The following is a 20,237-nucleotide window of genomic DNA, read 5'->3' as shown; positions in this document are numbered from 1 at the left end:
GTAAATTAACGTCACTGGGTGGCAATTGTAGCAAGTAAAAAATTGATAAACACAATAACTTTCATTTACTATAAAACGTTTGAAAAATTAGTGCACATTTCATTTCAGAATGCTTCGTCCTAGCTACAACGTGTAGTGTATTTGTGTGCAGTGACGGGGTAAAAGAGAAATACTGCATGTGAGAAATATTCATATTTTGTGTTACAGCATTTAAGTATTTGTCTAATATACTAGTTCTACTAATAACTGTCAACATGCGTCATATACTTGTCTCGTCATATGAGCGAAATATTCTCAAGCTCGACGTAAAAACCAATTTCACCTCACCTCACATATACTTGTCCGTGACAAAATGTCATTATATTGTATATCCTGTATTTCAAGGTGTCTGAAAACGGAAATGGCTAAATGTACAACCAGTGCTGGTGACAAATTTGCAAAGGAAGCGCTGGAGCTGGCCTGGTCGACGGTTGCATGTGGTAGGTTGAACCCTGTTCTATCTTTAATACTATTGTGGAATATGGATTCTGGTTTTATTCATTGCTAAAATCTTTGTTGTATGTTATATTTGCCAGTCAAATTTCCACTGTTTCAGAAGACACATGTTATTTCGGAAATGACTTGAATTGATTTTGGAATTAGCGGTGACAGCGTAAAAACGACTAATGTTGAAATCATTGAAGTAAATGTTTATAGATAAAGACCAGCATCAACAATAATAGCTTCACTGACTGCTTGTCTTATGCATTCTTTTCACCGGCATACAACAATCAATGAAATATACCAACATATACCCCGCACAGTCCGGAAACAGCCGGCCCGGTTGCTTTGTTATTCAATCAAATGCCTCGGAATCACTTGCGATTCACTTACAACAATTGCACAATTGCCGTAAGAACGCATATCTATAAGTCATCCCGCACCAAACACAGCTGGTTGATAGCATTAATATCGATGCCCAGTCAAATAGACATAGTGGAACCGTTTGATCCTGTTACCAGTTCTGTCGTATCATAAGATCCCTGTTGGTATTATAAAAGCGTTTCGAAAGTCTCATCCAAACCATAAGCTTTTGTGCTGTAACAATGCATCGAACTATCGAAGGTAGAATTTACCGTAGAAACGAAAACTATCGATGCACCGATAGTATGAGTGACTGCCGATAGTTTAGTCATTGACTTCCGTTGATGAATGCGCAGTGCAAAATACAGGAAGTACCAGATTCGTTCACTTTGATTTAGTGTTATCCGCCCCTGTAACCTCTGAAACAAACATGGCGGCAAACACGGCATGCGAGTCGGAGATTGAAATTGTAAATAACAATAAGTTTATGTTTTAACTGTTTACTTGATCTGGGTTTCAATTTTTTTGTCAGTTATTAAAAGAGACTGAAACTACTTCAACTTGTTTTTATTTCATATAAACTATACATTCATTTGACTTCAGATGAGACAATTCAAGGAGAAAAAAACTATTGCAATATTATTGCAATAGTATTCAATAGTTGGTCGCAATAGACTATCGCTATTGCAATAGTTGTTTCCCCCTCAATAGTCACCCCTAATAAGCTTCATATTTGCTTGTTTTCAGATGGCTACCGTATCTCCACGTCCGACGCCTTGTTGGCTGTCAGTGTTATGATCTCTCTGACAGTACTAGGAAAATGAGACATCATCACACTGCTCACAATACATGGATTAAGTACATGTGTTGTAGTATAAATGTTGGTTGGCTGTTTTTCCGACGCAATCAGCAAAGGAAGGTTCCAGAAAATAATCAAGAATGGACGGGACTTAAAGGATTGCAGTGAATATGATACGTATCACGAATATTGGGTAACAAATGCAATAACTCTGATGTATTATTCCGCCGTGATATTGCTGGAATATTGCTATAAGCGGCGTAAAAACAAACTCATTCACTCTGATGTATTATTCATGTTATTCGGAGAGACAATAACAAATTATAGTCTTTGACTATGTTGACAGTGTTACTTTATCTCAATAATCCTCCCTAATCACATTACTGTCAAATTAAAAATATTAGATTGCTAGTTCTTACATTGCCTGGCTGTTATTCACTGTTAAGGTTTTGGCCGAACATTTAATAATTTGGCGAGGATGGGAAGGGACTGGACGGAGTGGGTGTTCATTAGAAAATCAATTCTGTATATTGTTTGGTTGGTTAGTTGGTTGTTTAACGCTGCACACAGCAATATTACAGCTATATGGCGGCGGTCTGTAAATAATCGAGTCTAGACCAGATAATAAAGTGATCAACATCATGAATATATATATCTACTCAGTTGGAATACGATAACATGTGTCAACCAAGTCAGCGAGTCTGACCACCCGATGCCGTTAGTCGCCTCTTACAACAAGCATGGGTTACTGAAGACCAATTCTAACCCGAATCTTCACAGGTCTCCTTCTTTACAATTCCACATAACTTATGGTATTAAAGTACATCAACATATCCTTTTTCTTCCAAACGACGTTTTTGTCAACTTTTCCCTAGTTATTGTTAGACCAGAAGTAGGCCTTTCCCTAACACGTTTTAACAAGTCTGATATACACCAATAATCATATATCAACAGGCATACGTACAGTAAATACAAAAATCACCGTTCAATATTTACCAATGGATCTAAGGACGGTGGCAAAAAAGCTAGAGCTATCGTCATCGAGTCAAAACAATTATCATCTAGACTTCCATAAAAGAGCTCAAATTCTACTGCTGAATCCTATGCTATTCTTACCACTTTGGTGTACCCCAAATGTCGGTGTGTAAAAGGGTGTGTAATATTTTCTTATTCGATTTCTGTCTTCAGGATATGAAGAATGTGTCTTCAGGCAATGAAGAATGTGTCTTCAACTCATCTAATTATTTGAGATACTTTAGAGCAATACAATGATCATTCAACGGGCCAATACCACATTGTCTTTTGTTAGTTGCCCAATCATATCGGCCTAGTGGGTAACACAATGGCTGATGCTGCCGCAAATGCAGCTCTCAGCAAATCTCTGACACCACTTCTTATCCCATACAGTGATTATAAACCTGTCATTAGATGTTACATTCGGGATCAAGTGCAAAATAGGGGGGCACCCAAGTAGTTAAAAATACATTACGTAAAAGTAAACCAGCCATCAGTTACACCTACTTGAGCTGTCAGACCTGATTCTGAAGAGGTTATATTTTACAACATACATCCAGGGAATTATATAGAGAGGAAATACGTTCTGGCAACTCATGGCGGTATAACCGGTTTGGCGGTATGTCCAGTGACGTTAACCAGGTGTGACTGTATATTAAGACGATATCGTATTGGCCATTCACGATATGCTCATGAATATTAAGTTTGTCGAAGGGTGAGAATCCTCCATACTGTGTAGCTTACGATTAAACGACTGTATTGATGTTGCCATCACGAGAGATAACTATTTCAAGGTTTGGACCTTGAAGGATCTTAAATATCAGTTCACATTTAGCTATTGGGATTTTAAAAGAAATTGGATTAATTGACAGAATTTTATACGAATATATTCTGTAAATAGTAAGTAAAACTATCAATTTGGAAGAATGAATACATAATTATTATTTTTAGCTGCTGTACTTTCCAAGGAGGTGGAAGTAGTGTAAAATGATTGTTCCCTGTAAAGGTACGTAAGTTTAATTTCATTCAAAGTATTGAATTAATTGACAGAATTTAAGCTTCGTTTTAGAATGTATGGTTTTGAAAACATAATGTTTACATACCTATAGGCGGATCCAGAGCTGGGGTGCAGGGGTGGGCACTCCCCACCACACCACACACCACACACACATACACACTCACACCCACCCTACCGCCCCCCTTTTGTCCTGAAAGTTTATCAAATGACCCGTGAAAACGAGTGAAAATGAAGTGTGCAACCCCCACCGCCTTTCTCAAGAGTGTGCACCCCCACCCCTTTCTCAAAAAGCTGTATCCGCCCCTGATACTAGTTTATACCAATATCCGCGATCCTATAGTGTTTTCACTGAGTTTGTGGTCAGCTTGTTGAAACAACAACCGATGGCAATCTTGATGGAATAACATGTACATATTTATGATGCAATTCCCTGTAATTAGTTATACCATATGTTCCTGTGATTTCTTTGACTAACTCTTCTTATGTCGATAACGAGTACGGTCACCTATTCTCGAACACCTGGTATCACCACAACAGGGATGTATAAACACATACCTCTACGCCTTTGGAAGAAAGAGTTTTCTCACTTTGACTTTATATCCACACATGCACGTAATTATTTAGTACAGTGTTACTAATGCTGAAACATTACCGTTAATACTTTTATTCCCCAGAGACCCCACCTTGTGTAAGCATATAACACGTACAACTTGTACAACATAGCTTCAGAATACATTTACCCGAGTATTCTCTGTTGATAAGTAATTAGTAACAATAAAGAGAACACCAACAGAAATCAACTGTTTAATAGCAATAAAGAACTTGGGGTTACGGAAATGTATTTTGCAGTTTAAACAATTATCGGTATTATATTATGATATCTCATAATGTGAAAGGATCTTTGGACTCGATAGATGTGTCTTAATTTATGTAGGTGTGTATATATGTTAGGGGTAATTTGTATATTCATTGAAATTTTCACAAGAAGATGAACAAAACAATGTCATTTTAACACACGTTTACCTTATTAAATCAGTGGTCAGATCAACCATACATTACCACCCGATTACAGGATACATGCCACCTTAATTTGGTTTACCTTACTTCCCTTGTCTATTAATGAATTGATTAAGTGATATTGGAAGTGATATTGAGAGAATAATTATTTCTCTTGATAATGACGTCTGCACCCATCTTTTGACAAGTGTATATGTTCTCACACCCAGACGTTAAACTGGCTATCAATACAAATGACTCCAATGCGTGATTTGTCAATTAAGATAACTCCGCCACAAGACGATACACAATACAGTGAGTAGCAAAGCTGGTGCATGGCGCTGTGCGGAGCTCGCAGTCTGCGTAGAGATGGACTGGGTTCTCGTCTTCACCCACTGCAGTCCAGCTTCACTCAGCTTTGGTCCAATCTCCTCCTCAACGCGCTTGTGGTAATCGTTGAGCCATTGGATCTACAACTCAGAGGTTTGATTGCTGAAGGTTATGGCCAACACAACTCTGAGTTGTTTCTTATGAAACCATCCTACCAATACCTCCTGTAAACTGTGTAGTGTGATGAGTATACAACACCCATGCACTAAAATTACAACATGCAGAAAAGATACCCATATTTTTAAGTTCATCACCGAACAGAGAATTCTTGGAATGCATAAGGGTGGCTATTATAAATCTAAGATCAAGAATTTGTTTAATGTTATCTCTCAATGTCTATTCAATGTATACCTTTTGCATATTGTATGAGTAGCTGTTGTTAAGGATATGGCTGGACACCCTTCACAAACACCTTGTTTTCAGTGACCAATTCATAAGTTAAATCTTTCCTTTGGAAACTGAAGAGAGTTTATTCTTTGGCACTGACACTTCATATATGTCTATTTTAACAAATGAAACCGTGAAGTTTTTCAGTCCATATGCCAAACGCATCAGTTATACAGTTTTACATCGCTGATTTAATATAGGGTCACCACCTGTTTAGTGCTAAGCATCTCCGTCTTGATAAGATGAGGCTCATAAGGCACCAAAGTGATGGGTCGAAAGCCCAGATACTCTGTGTCAGGGAATGGATACTGCAACACGATACAGACAATACACAATACTTCGTTCGATGTGAAAAATAATTGACCGCTGGAATTATCTTTATGATTGTTTTCAGATTGGGACCAAATCATGCGATCCTGTTAAATTTACCATGTGACCTTTGTTGTATGTAACTTTGAATAAGCAGCAATCGAGGCTTACTATAACGTTGGCCTGTTCAACCATTACAATTGTCTCAAGTCGAATTCCAAACTGCCCGTCCTCGTAGTAACCTGGCTCTGTGGAAGGGAAGTGTATTTGTGACCAAACGATCTATAAATGTGGAGCACTGTAATCATCAAACAAACATTTATTGTTTATTGGATCAAATACTATCATTACCATCATTAGCATTTTCACGAATTGTTCCAGAATATAGTGATGTAATCTTTTGACCTCAGGTTTTATACACACACAAGTTATATAGGATGTAACTGTCTACTCTCTATGAATAACGCCAAGGAATATTAAGTGGCAAGTTCTTAACATATCATTACCATGAAGTTTTGATAATACCTTAGACTTACCATCTGAGAAGAACATGTATTGGTCGAGAGCTTCATCACTGGGATTGAGAGCATGGGACAGGGAGATTCTGCCGGGTCCCTCGTGGACGCTGAGGTAAGCCCCTATCCCGTGCCCTGTGCCGTGGCGATATATTAGTCCAACTTCCCATAGGGGGGCTCGCGTTATGGCGTCTATTTCTCGACCTGCAATACCACTATAGTTTACTGTCCATGAGAAGAAAGCAGGGTAGTGCTTAAGGAGTGAGGTTTTAAGGGTATCAAGATGTGTCAGTTTAAAGTCAGAGGTAAACCCAAAGTGTTGCAGGGAATTTACCCGCTTGAAAAACTCACCAACACGGGATTCGGACCGTTTTAGGATCCGTGTGTGCCTAAGCGAGGCAACTCTGCAAAACCATAGTTGCGACTTCGACGACAATGTCATCCATGCCCACAATAGTACATATACAAACAATGGCCTGCAACAGATCTGGTGTGCGTTCTGTTGTAGTAGTATATACTACTAAACTATTTGTATCAAGTGCAGGTATCAATTCCACTGAGTGCATGCATGATCCCGACTGAACAATTGCTGTGTATTACTGTTGTGTCAAAACAAATCAGAACCTTGTATTTTCATACTGCACTGAATATTGAATTGAGAAATACGGTGCCTGACGAATGGTGTTGTGACTAGCGGTTAGTTGATAGTGTCCCCGTTTCCCCCCACTTCCAGTAATTATTCTGATTTAGAGACGGATGATCACAATTAAACTTCCTGGTTGGAAGAAAATCAGGATATCAGGACAAAAAACAGGATATCAACAACCGGATTTCTACAGTTCTGTCATACCAAGGAGTCCCTTTGGCCACTTGAGCAGGGCCAGGTTGATGTGACCCATCAGTACTCTGGTGTAGCACTCCTGCGTGGTATAAAGATTGGATGAATATTTTTATAAATGATAAATAAACTGATTAACAGTTAACGTATTACACATACACTATACACTGTAAGCCAATCACGAAATCGAAAGAATCAAAGCTTAAGTATTACTTTATTAAAAACATGTTACCTGTATGTTACAATACTGAAAGAAGGGTCACAAAGCCAAGGCAATAAGAGTTTGTATTTACGACATTGCTGTTGAAGGTTTAATTGTCTGTACAATTGTCCATTGTGCATATACTATGATTTGCGACATAACTATTTCTATCTATTACTACTTCACATTCTTAAGAAATAGTAGAAAAAGCCTTCTGCAAAATTAAACGGACTGATTTATCATGAATAGTGTTAACATAGCAAACATTTCATCAAAGGAACACAGAAATCATACCAACGCCCAGCGGACCAGACTCCCATGATGGTTCTATGAAAGTTCCCGAACTTAAGCTCACTTGAGAATATTATTATAATAAGTAGATATACAGTCAGTGTGCGAAATAGTTTCCAAATTTTGCTGGTCAGTCGGACTAGCTACACCTGAAAGTTACTAGCCCACAAAATAATTCACTGGCCCGAAATTTGCATGTAGATACGGGTTTCATCATTAACCTGTTAATACGAAGAACATTTTTATCAGAACATAACCTTTCATGCTTTCGAAGTGTATTATAACTTAACAAGTCGGAGAGTGATATATTTACAAAATGTCCCCATGAAAATTCATCAGCCAGTCGGGACTATGGAGATTTACTCGTCCGACTGGATTTTTACTAGCCATGGGCTAGCGGGCCAGTGGCTAATTCGCACACTGTATACAGTTATTGAAGAACTAATAGCTGAATCAGTATAACTGCATATAACAGCTCTGTACCAGCTCAGTGTTAATATGTCCCCATATGATTACGAATTTCGGTAATGACTATATTTGACTCTCTAACCTTTTGATAGTCAGTGGGAACGCCGAAATGGAAGGTCCTGGTGACGTCGGTGGTGCCGTCACTGTGAACATCATGAGGGAGATAAAACGATATCATGATCAACAGTGTTATTAACTAAATGAAGTCATAACTGAGATTGTTAGTTGGGGGTGAAGTTGCTTAAAATGATTGTCCCCATGAGAAGGAACGTAAGGCCATAGACTACAAGTATTTATTTGTATTAACTGTATGTTAACTGTATAACACTCATAATCGGCAGTAGCCAGAGGGATGGTGTAACTCCAGCTGGGGTACCATGCAGGTAACAGGAAATAGGGTTTAACGTCGTACATAAGAATATCTCGCTCATATGACGACATGCATGCGTGTGTATGTGTGGCTGCTTGTACTAGCCAAGACTTAAGCTGGTTTATAGTGCTAGCTCACTGAGATACCATGCCACAGTTAAGCATGAATACCCCACTCAGACACATTATACCGACTCCGAGCCGATCAGTCCTTGTTGTACCAATTAATGCCGAGCGCCAGGCAGGGAACAACAAGTACCATATTTTAACGTCCTTTGGAATGACTCGGTCGGGGTTCGAACCCGCGACATTCCACTAACCACGACATTCCGCTCTAACCACTATACCACGGAGGCGGTCTGCAGGAAACAGAAGTACGGTAGTGCTGCTAGTGATCTATAGCCCAGTTTTATATTGTATTGGTCTGTATTGTGAGATCTTTTTCTGACAACATGCTAGTTTTAAGTTTGAATTCTGTCATATTCTGGATGTTTTACTGTCCATTGTTTTCAGGTTTTATAGTCTTAATATATTACTGATTGTTGTATAAATTGTTTGTATTCATTCACTAATGTTATTAACTAATCTTTGCCTTGATAACAAAGAAATAACAATAATCATTCCAGAATGAAATTATCAATTTAAAAAGTGTACCATTTTTAAAGATATTTTGGTAACGAGTCAAAAGCTTAATGACGGATCAGAGTGCCTTCAGTATTGGGATGCGGTAGCCGTGTAGTGACATTATATTCACGGTAGTAAAGGTTTAACCCTGATTCTGTTTGTTGTTTGTGTGCCACAATAACTTTGTCTATATTTTACCGTTTCTATGCAACAAGGCAAACATACTGATAATATAAATCACAAATGAAACCTAACAAATGCCCTGTTTTAACAACAATATGATAGTGATCGTGTCTGTAATCAATGTAGTTGTGTCAGTGTATTTCAGGTTTAAAGGAATCTCGCTTGCCATCTGGACAATGAGTGTGATTGTTAATTTTATAACACACGTCTCCCGTTGAAAATTTACCGTCCATAATCTAATCAAATTGGAAAAATTGAAACCGCTAATGATGTCACACTTTTCCTACAGTGCAAAACTTACAGATATTGTCCACCCGAGTCAAGAAGGAACATATCTGATGTGGTGATCTGTTTGTCTGTGGCGTCGGTGGGGCGGTAGTGGATAATGGCGCCGTTAGATCCAGACCCAGCTATGGAGCCGAAACTCAGTCCACGGTTTTTATCCTGCTCGCTGAAACGTAATTTATCCACCCCATGTTGTTATGAAGTAACCTATTTCCAGTTTTCAGTTATGTAGTCAAGTACATTGCATTGCGCCGACGTTTACCACTTTATGAAACAGACCATCACTGTGTGATGTCAAACTACGAATTACTTCGAACAATGGATTCGAAAACAAGATAAACGGATCCTGGAGTGACTACGGCGCTTTCCATCACATACAATCCGCTCCTGAGACTTAGCTAAATTGACTGGAGTAAAAGACTATAGAAGTGTTCAGTTTTGATCAGATTTTAATTTACCATACTCACAGTCTGTGCTCTTTGAGATCAGCATCAGCAGTAACTTCGGACCAGTATTCTCCTGCCTTCACCTGAAACAATGCAGAGAGTTGTTGAAGAGAGGTTTTACATCAACTCTGACCGTGAGTGCAGAATTCGGTCTGGTACAGGGAAATGTCTGACGTCATGGGCTGTCATGCACAAACAGTAAAACAGAAATCTCATCCCGGTATCTCGGAATTTTAAGATCCTATCACTCACAATCATCTGATTCCTTCCAATTCCACCCCAGATCCCAACGCCACATGCTCCAAAGCGATCGCAGTCAAGAAAACATGGTGTGACATAATGTTTTTATATAAATGTGACATCCATATGATCTTACTTCACGTTCGAGTTTTTCCATGAATTCTATCAGGGCCACTGCATCACGGATCTGAAACATAGAATATGATTGTACATCAGTTCGTGTTTCCGACAATTTCATGACAATGGTAGATTTGTTGAACTGTGTGTGTATAATATCATTGTCATCTGTACTTCATTTGTTTCACTACACAAAAGATAATAGGTAATATAATACGTTAATGCCAGAGAACAACCAGTCTCGCCTGTCCGACGAAAGAGACCCAATAAGCGTAACAGACAAAATGGCGATGAGCATTTTATGAATGTATCGCTAAATCAGTGATGATGTAAATTTAAACTTTTGCTTTACCTACGTTCTACTTAAGATCAAAACAATACCTTAAACAACAGATTTCATTTAGGAACATGTCTGTTTTCATTATTAGTCAATATTGGAGAATAAGACTACACCCTTCTTACATGTGCAGCCTGCATTCCAGCTCTCTCTACTTCATTCTTCTGAGACTTCATTAACGCAATGGCGGACTTGTCATGGATTCTCTGATCCTATCAAGAAGAAGTCATGCTTGAGTGTTTCTGACAGAGATCAAATTCATTAACAGAGTATACACGCTACTAAAACCAAGTTACATAGAACGTCAAGATGCATGGAAAATGTACTTTTTCTTCAAAGTCGATGATGCTACACAAGTGTCTACAAACCCGTTGGTGTTCCCGGACAGCGTCTTTTGTACGTTTCTTTTCACCATTGTCTCAGAACATCACATTTGCCAACTGACAGACATTATGTGACAGTGTATAGGTTATTTGTTATTGTAATGTACCTACTTCAGGTATGGCGTTGAATATGTTCTGGTTAATAAGTAGTGATACCACTAGGGCGTGACAATGCCATTGTTCCGGCAGGTGGATTTTTCTGCGTATCAACCTTCTGGTCTGCACGGCAGAGGTTGATATGTGGATAACGGCCTGGTCGGTATACAGAGCAACAAGATACGAGTCCTGCGGCGCCCTCGTGGTATGCTAATGGTGATATGGATTCAACGTGTAATCGAGCGTTTAAATCCATCTCAAGTATGGCGCTGTATATAGACTGGATATACTCCATTGTACAAGGTTGAGATAACCTGTATGCACGATAATGGTTGTATATAACGACCTGTAATAATAGACCCACGAGCTGTAGGTATGGCGCTGTATATAGCCTCTGGTTATATGGATTCAAGAGTGATACCTGTATAAATCCATATCATGGTGTGCTATGTGTAATAACGTACCCACCTCAAGTATGGCGCTATATGGCAATGTATATTGCAATGGTTATCTCAGGTATGGCAATGGATATTTTCCTGTTATACAAAGTGATACCTGTATGCTAATGCGTGTTATGTAATAGACCCAAGTCAGGTATGGCGCTGTATATAGCCTGGTTATACAGGAGTGATACCTGTATGCTAATGGTGTTATGTGTAATAGACCCACCTCAGGTATGGCGCTGTATATAGCCTGGCTATACAGGAGAATACCTGTATACAGGGTTCTGATACCTGTATGCTAATGGTGTTATGTGTAATAGACCCATCTCAAGTATGGCGCTGTATATAGCCTGGATATACTAGTACAAGAGAGATACCTGTATGCTAATGGCGTTATATGTAATAGACCCACCTCAGGTATGGCGCTGTATATAGCCTGGTTATACAGGATACAAGTGAGATACCTGTATGCTAATGGTGTTATGTGTAATAGACCCACCTCAGGTATGGCGCTGTATATAGCCTGGTTATACAGGAGTGATACCTGTATGCTAATGGTGTTATGTGTAATAGACCCACCTCAGGTATGGCGCTGTATATAGCCTGGTTATACAGGAGTGATACCTGTATGCTAATGGTGTTATGTGTAATAGACCCACCTCAGGTATGGCGCTGTATATAGCCTGGTTACAGAGCAGTGACACCCATATGCTGACGTTGCTTTTCGCGATAGCTTTGATGTCTTCAATCACTGCTGTGGCATTGTAGGCCAACACCTATAATATATGACATTCAGTTTGTTACAAATATTCATATTTTTCATATAGTGATGCCATATAAAGGGATTCATTTGCTCTGTCTCCGTAGGATATGTCCTGGCTTTTTCCAAGTATCACAAATGATAAAACAACTATCCATGTCGCTACAGAAATTACCTATGTAACCTTCCGTCTGTCTTTGCACTGTTTACATGACCTTTCGTTGATTACTAAGCATTATAATTATGTCAAGAAATAGGGAGTAGAACTAGCTTTCACAAATTATCCAGACCGTGGATTTGTCCGATAAAACAAATTTAAGAAAAATAATATCAAAAGCAAAGAATTAAGATTTTTTTTATTTGCACCAATATTGTAATAACGATGCTCACACCATTTGAATATTTCAAAATGTGAAACTCAAATTTTGTGCTCAGGTATCCAAATGCCTCGGTCTGTTAATGTCTGGCTACATAAAGGTTCACCAACATACTCATCAATCAGTTCATATCAATGCAACTTGTCAACAGCAATTCGAAACATGGTGACAAGTATTACCATAAATTGTAATCATATATTACCTCACAAAGTATTAGCGCACGTACAAATTAAATGCTCACATGAACGCGTAGACACCCCGCCTACTTCTGGGTATGGGTGTAACTACCCTGATGTTAGTTACCTCCACGCAGATGTCTTGTGATGTACAGGAGCCATCCGTCCCTGTGTTCAGATGTTCATTCAACTTCTCAGTGGTGGCTTCATCTGTCGGATTGTCCGTCAACTTGCTTATGTGGTTCAGTAGATATAGCCTGATGTATACCGGACAGAAAACAATATCAGTAATCACCAGTCAGTTGTGTTGAACTGTGCTTCTGAATTAGATGAAGTCATTAAGTACGAAACTCGTTACATTGAAAGGATGACGTCGTGCGAGACGTGCCTCATTTACGTCTATGTGAGTGTGTGTGTGAGAGAGAGGGGAGGGGGGTAGACAAACGGAGAGACAGGGTGAGAGAGAGTAGACAAACGGAGAGACAGGGTGAGAGAGAGAAAGTTGGTTGGCTGGTTTGTTGTTTAACGCTGCACGTAGCAATATTCCAGCTATATGGCGGTGGTCTGTAAATAATCGAGTCTGGACCAGACAATCCTGTGATCAACATCATGAGCATGGATCTACGCAATTGGGATACGATGACATGTGTCAACCAAGTCAGCGAGCCTGACCACCCGATCCTGTTAGTTGCCTCTTACGACAAGCATGGGCTACTGAAGCCCAACTTTTACCCGGCTCTCACGCGAGAACGAGAAGGGAGAAGGAGAGAAATGAATACAATGGATAATGGCACAGCTTACCTGACTCTATTCGTCTCTACGATGGCGTATGAGATGAAGAACGGGTTGTAGGTGATGTCGGTAGCACGGGCGTTGAACAACCCTAGCACATGGCACATATCGTGAACATTGATACAATGTACATGTGAACAGTGCGACATATTTAATGATATGTATATGTGTGCACGCATGCATGTACCGACAGTATCCACGTTATCTCTCACGTGCTTTAGGAGTTTCCTTGTGTTGTTGGTTAATCTGTATACAAACGCTCACTTAATACTTTCAGCAAAGGTCAGAATTATGAACAAACAATTTCTAAAATGTATTATCGTCGTCAATCCTCAAGAAAGATAATAAAAAGATATAAAAATATGTACTATTGAGAAGATGGGCGTCTTAAAGCGTGTGGTGTATTCATTGTAGAAACACATAAATGTAGTCGAGTACCTTGACACAAAAAAGGTCAGTGTTCCATTTTATTAAAAAGAAACAAGTTTACAAATCATGCTTACAAATCTGATCGCAAACATATCTTTTCTTCTACCATATTTGTTTAACACCCTTGTCAGCAATATTTCAGCTATGTTATGGCAGGTTAATCGATCCAGTGAGCGATAGCACGAGCATCGATCGACACACTTTATACATCAGGATACGCTACAGCAACGTCAGCAACCATAAGTGTGGATAAATAACCATACGCAGGACCCAGAGAAGACAATATTTGTGTAAATCACACATACTTACATGCAGTCTCGTCAAGGCTGGTCACAATGTATGCCCCTGCTCCCTTTGAATCAAATTTGTTTCTCACATCATTGACTTTGTCCTCCCACCTCCTCCCTGGAAATACGAAGTGTGTAGCTTAGCCCAAAGGTTAAAGCAGTCGCTTGTCACGGATAACACCCTAGTTTGATCGACCATGTGGAGGTCAACATCTGACGCTAACTCACTCACTGAATATTTGACGACATACCACAAATTGAATTGAGTTCGTAAAACGAACTTAGATTCTAGAACCAACATTTGATCCTTGCAGCCTCAACATCACTTTCTCACTCCTTCCTGCCCCATGTAAATAGAGGTTGAGTATGATGACACAAGCTTTGTAAGACACGTCGTAAATATTTTGTACTTTTTTTGTAGGTTTTAAGATATGTCACATCACCTATTTGGTGAGAAGCATTTGTTCGACCTTTTCACAAGCACGGTGGAACATCCACTATGTCCATAGTGAAACAATGAAATAATGGTGTTTGGAGACCGGTTTCCATTACCATCAGACCCTGGCGTCGTATTAGATTTAGAAGCACACCAATGGCGATTATTAAACTGATCTTGGAAGGAAACGTGATGGTATTAATCATATTACTAATATCCCGATTTATACATCCATAAAATGAGTCGTTACTCATAAGGAACTTACCTGCATATTCCATTGGCAGAGCATTTATAGCGGTGCTGGGCTGTGGGGGCCGATCGGAAATCCAGATCTGGTCGATAAGGTCATCGTTGACCTCTACCATCGATATCCCTGCCTTTGCGAAAATGGTCGAGTAGGATGTCCATGTACCTTGAATGTATTTGTCATTTAGTAGTTATACACATTATTATTTTTTTACAATATCATCAATATCTCAAGGTACGCTTGTTAGGTATCCGTGGTGGCAGCGAAAGAGAACGCGTATGTGTATGGACTAGGCTGGTTCCGCCTGATAGATATACCTCGGGGCGGTGGGGTAGCCTAATGGTTAAAGCGTCGGCTCGTCACACAGACGACCCGAGTTCGAATCCCCAACACGTTCACAATGTGTGAAGCCCATTTATGGTGTCCCCCGCCGTGATATTGCTGGTATATTGCTAAAAGCGGCGTACAACCCAACTCACTCACTCACTCAGAAATACCTCAATGTGCCAGCTAATCCATGTTCTTTGTTCATTGGACTCTCGATTAAAGTTTCTTAATTAGACATGGAACAAAACATCGACATTAAACAAAGCACATATGTCATTGTAAATTAGAACTTTACTGATGATGGAAAATCCAACTATGACATACGGGCATTCATGAGGAAGGGGTTCGCGCCCACCCTGGCTCCAGGTATGTTCTTCAGCTGGTCCACCAACCAGTCAGAGATGGACGGGACACCTTCGACCCCTAGAAATACAGGACCGACACTGACAGTGAACTGGAAATACGCTATTCTACAAGTACCAACTGAAACGTCCCAGTCAGGCTTAAATACCAGAGTCACTTCCCTTTATTTACGTATAACATGGACCCCGATAGCATTGTGTTTGAATGGAACGTTTCAATCAAAGCTAACACAATGAATATCGTGCTTACTTAACATAGTGATATAAGCAATTATCTAACTAGAATGTCTATTACACGTATTTAATAATGTCCTCCACGGCTAAACGTCGGTGCCGTACATGTGGTTGACCTTGACCTAAGGGATCACATGACGCCAGTGCCGCTGTGCGTGCAACAGAAAATATTTTTCAATGACTGTAACTTGATAAAATACCAGTAATTATGCACTGGTTACCTTTATGGACATCCTGCACGTATTAACTAAATAGTGAACGACGGCAGTTAACAAAATAGGGAATTTGTCCATTACAGCGTATTTAGTACAATTCCTATGTATTGAAATAATCAAAACCTGCATTTATGTTTTTAACATATTTTAACATACGCGGTAAAGTCGAAAGCTTATTAGAACTAAAAGTCTGGATGCTGTCTTTTGCACAATTTCAACACAAATATAATGGTTGGACCTGCCTTGTTTCATGAGTATCCAGTTACAGTCCAGGGTATCCTCCGCCTCCAGGTGGTAGCGTCCGTCTGTCCATACCGCCGCATGAGTCGCCAGGACTACCGCCGTGCCTTACACAAACCACATTGTAAATGTCCATGTAAGTAAAATAAGCATTCAAACATTTTAAATAGTTCGAAAATGTTCTTCAACTCTTATCATTTACCATTTATAATATTGGCTGCATTGGAAAGGCATGGCCAATATCTCAGGTCATTGCTAGATCAATTCTATTAGTGCCATAAAACAAGGAAAATCGAAACAAATCTTCGTTTGCAGCCTTCTCATCGCCTGCAGTAGCGAATATGCCAGGGTCACAGAAGCATCGCTTAATTACATCATAGCGAGTGAAAGACTTACAGAAAAAAAATCGGAATTACAGATTACAAATCCCGAGTGATATTTTTACGAACAACTGTAAAGATATGGAAATAATTCATCATCGCGTCACAGAACATTTCATATGAATCGTATAAACGTTGAATTTACTTCTTAATCGGTAACCTCAGATCTCTTTACCGCCACTTTTACAGTCCTACGATAAAACTGAGAATACTTGAAACAAGACACTTGGAAATCATTGGGATGCTAATGAGGAATAACTGAAGAAAAAGTCTGAAGCGATATCATAAAAAGGGAAACCGCATTCCAGAATCATGTGATATATCTGTTGAAAGAAGAGTCCAATGGTCCATTCCAACTATATATATATAACACAAACATGTGTGCATGCATCACAGTCACTAACACTGCCTCTCGTCCCTGCTTTGCTCGCTTTGTGTGTGTGTCTGTGTGCGTGTGTGCGTGCGTGCGTGCGTGCGCGCGCGTGTGTGTGTGTGTGTGTGTGTGTGCTCTGACACCAACCTGCTGATCCGGTGAAGCCAGATATGTAGCCTCGTCTTTGGTCATAATCCGACGGGTACTCGCTCTAAAATCACAGAGACGCTCCTTATTCCATGGGGTTACGGTAAATCCGCAGGATTGGAAGTAATAAAGTATGGGTTTCTTAACAATATATTTCATTTAAGCAATGGGAAATGAAATGATTTGTTCATTAATTAGTAACTAGTTAAACGGATTTATGAAAGAAAACAATCGGCAAACGAAACTGGGTGACATTGCGTCCCTTAGCCTCATCAGGATCCGATGTTCGATTCTATTTCCGTGATCTGTAGATACCATTTAGTGGATTACACCAGCGAGGCGCCGCTATGAACGCAGGCACGTATAACGAGAGTTCACGTATTTATCTGTATGATAATAAATACGGTAACCTACAGGTCCTAGAGACACCTGGAACAGTCACCTGATGGGCGTCCTCGCTAGGCACGATGTAAGCATCTATACCTCCATCGGGCCATGCCGCTAACAACTGTCTGATGTCATGTAAGCGCTCAGTTGTATCGACCACAGTCGGGGGTGGCGTCTGAGGAACAACATTATGCATTATTCAGTTATATATATGGTATGTTTGATTGGCATTTCAGAAGTTAGTGAGTAATAAGAAAGTAAGATTATTATATATGATCCAACGTTTCGCGTTTATAGGTTCTTATACCGTTGTCAAGCAAGAGTGATCATATAGGCCTATAATAAAGAACTTGTTATCCATAAAGTATATGGTAGACGGTGATTTATTACACAATAGTGACACATTGTTAAACATTCAGCATTAAGAATCTACTGCTCAAGAAAGACATGCACATTGGCCTTCTTGATTGGAGATTTACATATTGGCAGCACATCGGAAAACATTACTACAAGTGACTATTTGCATATAGGACAACAATATATATGTGTCGAATATGAAGAGTGAGTGAGTATGGTTTTACGTCGCTTTTAGCAATATTCCAGCAATATCACGGCCGGGGACACCGGAAATGGGCTTCACACAGTGTACCCATGTGGGGATCGAACACGGGAATTGCTGTTGTAGTGGATGTTGTAGTACACGTTTGTTGCTGTAATATGGGATACTGATACTAACCTCAGGAAATCATAAGACATATTGCCTATATGCAATAATGGATAGGCATATGAAATCTACAGGATATAAAATTCTCACCGCCCCGGGTTGGCAGTTCGGTCTGTCTTCCACGGCTAAACGTCGGTGCCGTACATGTGGTTGACCTTGACCTAAGGAGTCACATGACGCCAGTGCCACTGTGCGTGCAAAGAAAACCTTCGTAAATGACTGCAATTTTATATAATGCCAGTAATTATCCACTGGTTACCTTTATGCGACATCCTGCACATATTAACTAAATATATTAAGTATATGAAGGGTAAGAGAGAAAGGCGGTCAACAAAATACTTCAATGGGAATTTGACGAATAGAAAAATAAGTTGTTTTCATTTGGTGTACATCTTAAATAAAAGTAAATCATATGAGTTGAAACATGTAAGTATTATCTAAGAGATCGGGTATTGGTTTTAAGCAGGTTTCTGCAACTCAACCTTGCATGGCGACGTGTCAAATCTGTGTGTGACGAAAGCCTAAAGTGACGTAAGCCGAGACGGTTTCCACTTTAATGAAATCCACAAGAAAAAGTATTTAATATGGCAATATAGATCTTACTATCTACGTAAATTTCAGCACAGTAGACGCAGCGCAGTCGTTCACAGCTTTGACGCAAGTTAATTACAGCGTTTCTCTGTTCTCTCTTTTTCTATTGTATATTTAAAATGTGCTCAATTTTTATAAAAACGTGTTCATTGTTTATAAGAAAGTCGTATGCCAAATCAACAAGAGAGTCAATGTCTGAATAACCACATAACATTATAAATTGCAAAGAATCTTTCAAAGCTTCACACATTGCGACCCACATCAATTACGATAGTGTCATTAAGCTGCAATGGAATCATAGCAACTTGAAGACATTGTTGACCTACCTACGGCAAGTAAAACTGCGAATGTTCCCCGGGTCATTTCGCCAACTGCGTTGTCCTGTAACACGGCGTTACCAAGAGGCGGCGAACATCTAAATGACACCCTGTTCTTCTATCCTGAAGACCACTTGTATAACCTTGTAAACATTTCAAACACTTGACGTTCTATCACGCCATAAACTGACCGATGTTTATGACACCGTTCTAATCTTCATACAAAGACAGGCGTATCCCTTTAATCGATTTAGTGCAGACTAAATTTTTACATTAACAATACCGACTTGGGTCGACATGACATTAAATTGCCCGCGTATATGCCATATGTCATGCAAAATTATATCATTTGTCATCCGGGCCCACCATGGTTAATATAGGAAAGGATGGAAGCACATAGAAGGCTTAGTTGTACAGGATTCGGTGCAAAGGAAAACCCAGTTTTGACTATCCTAGAAGTGGATTCCACTGTTTACGATGTTGTAAGGAGGACTCCTTCAGAAGATATTTTTATGGTTATAGATTTTGTCGCTATATTTTGGTATCATGGGCATACGACGACGTTCAGAACACAATAAACATTATAAAAAGCAACGTTTAATAAAAGTAATTTATTCTGATATTCATTATGTATACATATTCTGATTCACTGGTTTAAAATTTACACGTGCATATTTCAGTTTTTGTTGGAAAGTGAAAACACACACGTTGGGTTGTTTGATGTAAACAGCTCACGATGTTTGCTTACCTATAATTTGCTCTTTGAAAAACTTTATAATTTATTGGTTGAAAATCACCACATACGCGCCGAGCATATACTGCAAACAAGAATAGGTCTAAACA

At 39.4% G+C, this 20,237-nt stretch overlaps 1 protein-coding gene and 1 long non-coding RNA gene across 2 annotated transcripts; one reads left to right on the top strand and one right to left on the bottom strand.

The window, feature by feature from the left end:
• The first annotated feature begins 142 nt into the window (after positions 1-142).
• Positions 143-2,029, top strand: LOC124289229. The gene is made up of 3 exons (XR_006901630.1): positions 143-178; positions 385-479; positions 1,591-2,029. It is a non-coding gene; the product is annotated as an uncharacterized LOC124289229 (long non-coding RNA).
• A 2,436-nt stretch (positions 2,030-4,465) lies between these two features.
• Positions 4,466-19,440, bottom strand: LOC124289199 (xaa-Pro aminopeptidase ApepP-like). Its single transcript, XM_046725805.1, has 21 exons — positions 19,404-19,440; positions 18,577-18,674; positions 17,818-17,937; positions 17,376-17,439; positions 16,478-16,582; positions 15,749-15,847; positions 15,116-15,262; positions 14,437-14,532; positions 13,708-13,789; positions 13,034-13,163; positions 12,253-12,369; positions 10,797-10,883; positions 10,354-10,404; positions 9,999-10,060; positions 9,548-9,697; positions 8,153-8,213; positions 7,109-7,191; positions 6,293-6,486; positions 5,928-6,004; positions 5,657-5,755; positions 4,466-5,140 (listed from the first exon to the last, which is right to left on the bottom strand). Exons 1-21 carry the CDS (start codon positions 19,438-19,440, stop codon positions 4,946-4,948), a joined length of 2,154 nt encoding a protein of 717 aa, XP_046581761.1. The 3' UTR covers positions 4,466-4,945.
• Positions 19,441-20,237: the final 797 nt, after the last annotated feature.

The sequence above is a fragment of the Haliotis rubra genome, unplaced genomic scaffold (genome assembly GCF_003918875.1).
Source record: "Haliotis rubra isolate DU_JTF1 unplaced genomic scaffold, ASM391887v1 Scf436, whole genome shotgun sequence".
Taxonomy (NCBI): Eukaryota; Metazoa; Mollusca; class Gastropoda; order Lepetellida; family Haliotidae; genus Haliotis; species Haliotis rubra.
The sequence above is the reverse complement of the archived record's forward strand: the minus strand, read 5'-3'. Positions and strand labels throughout refer to the sequence as shown.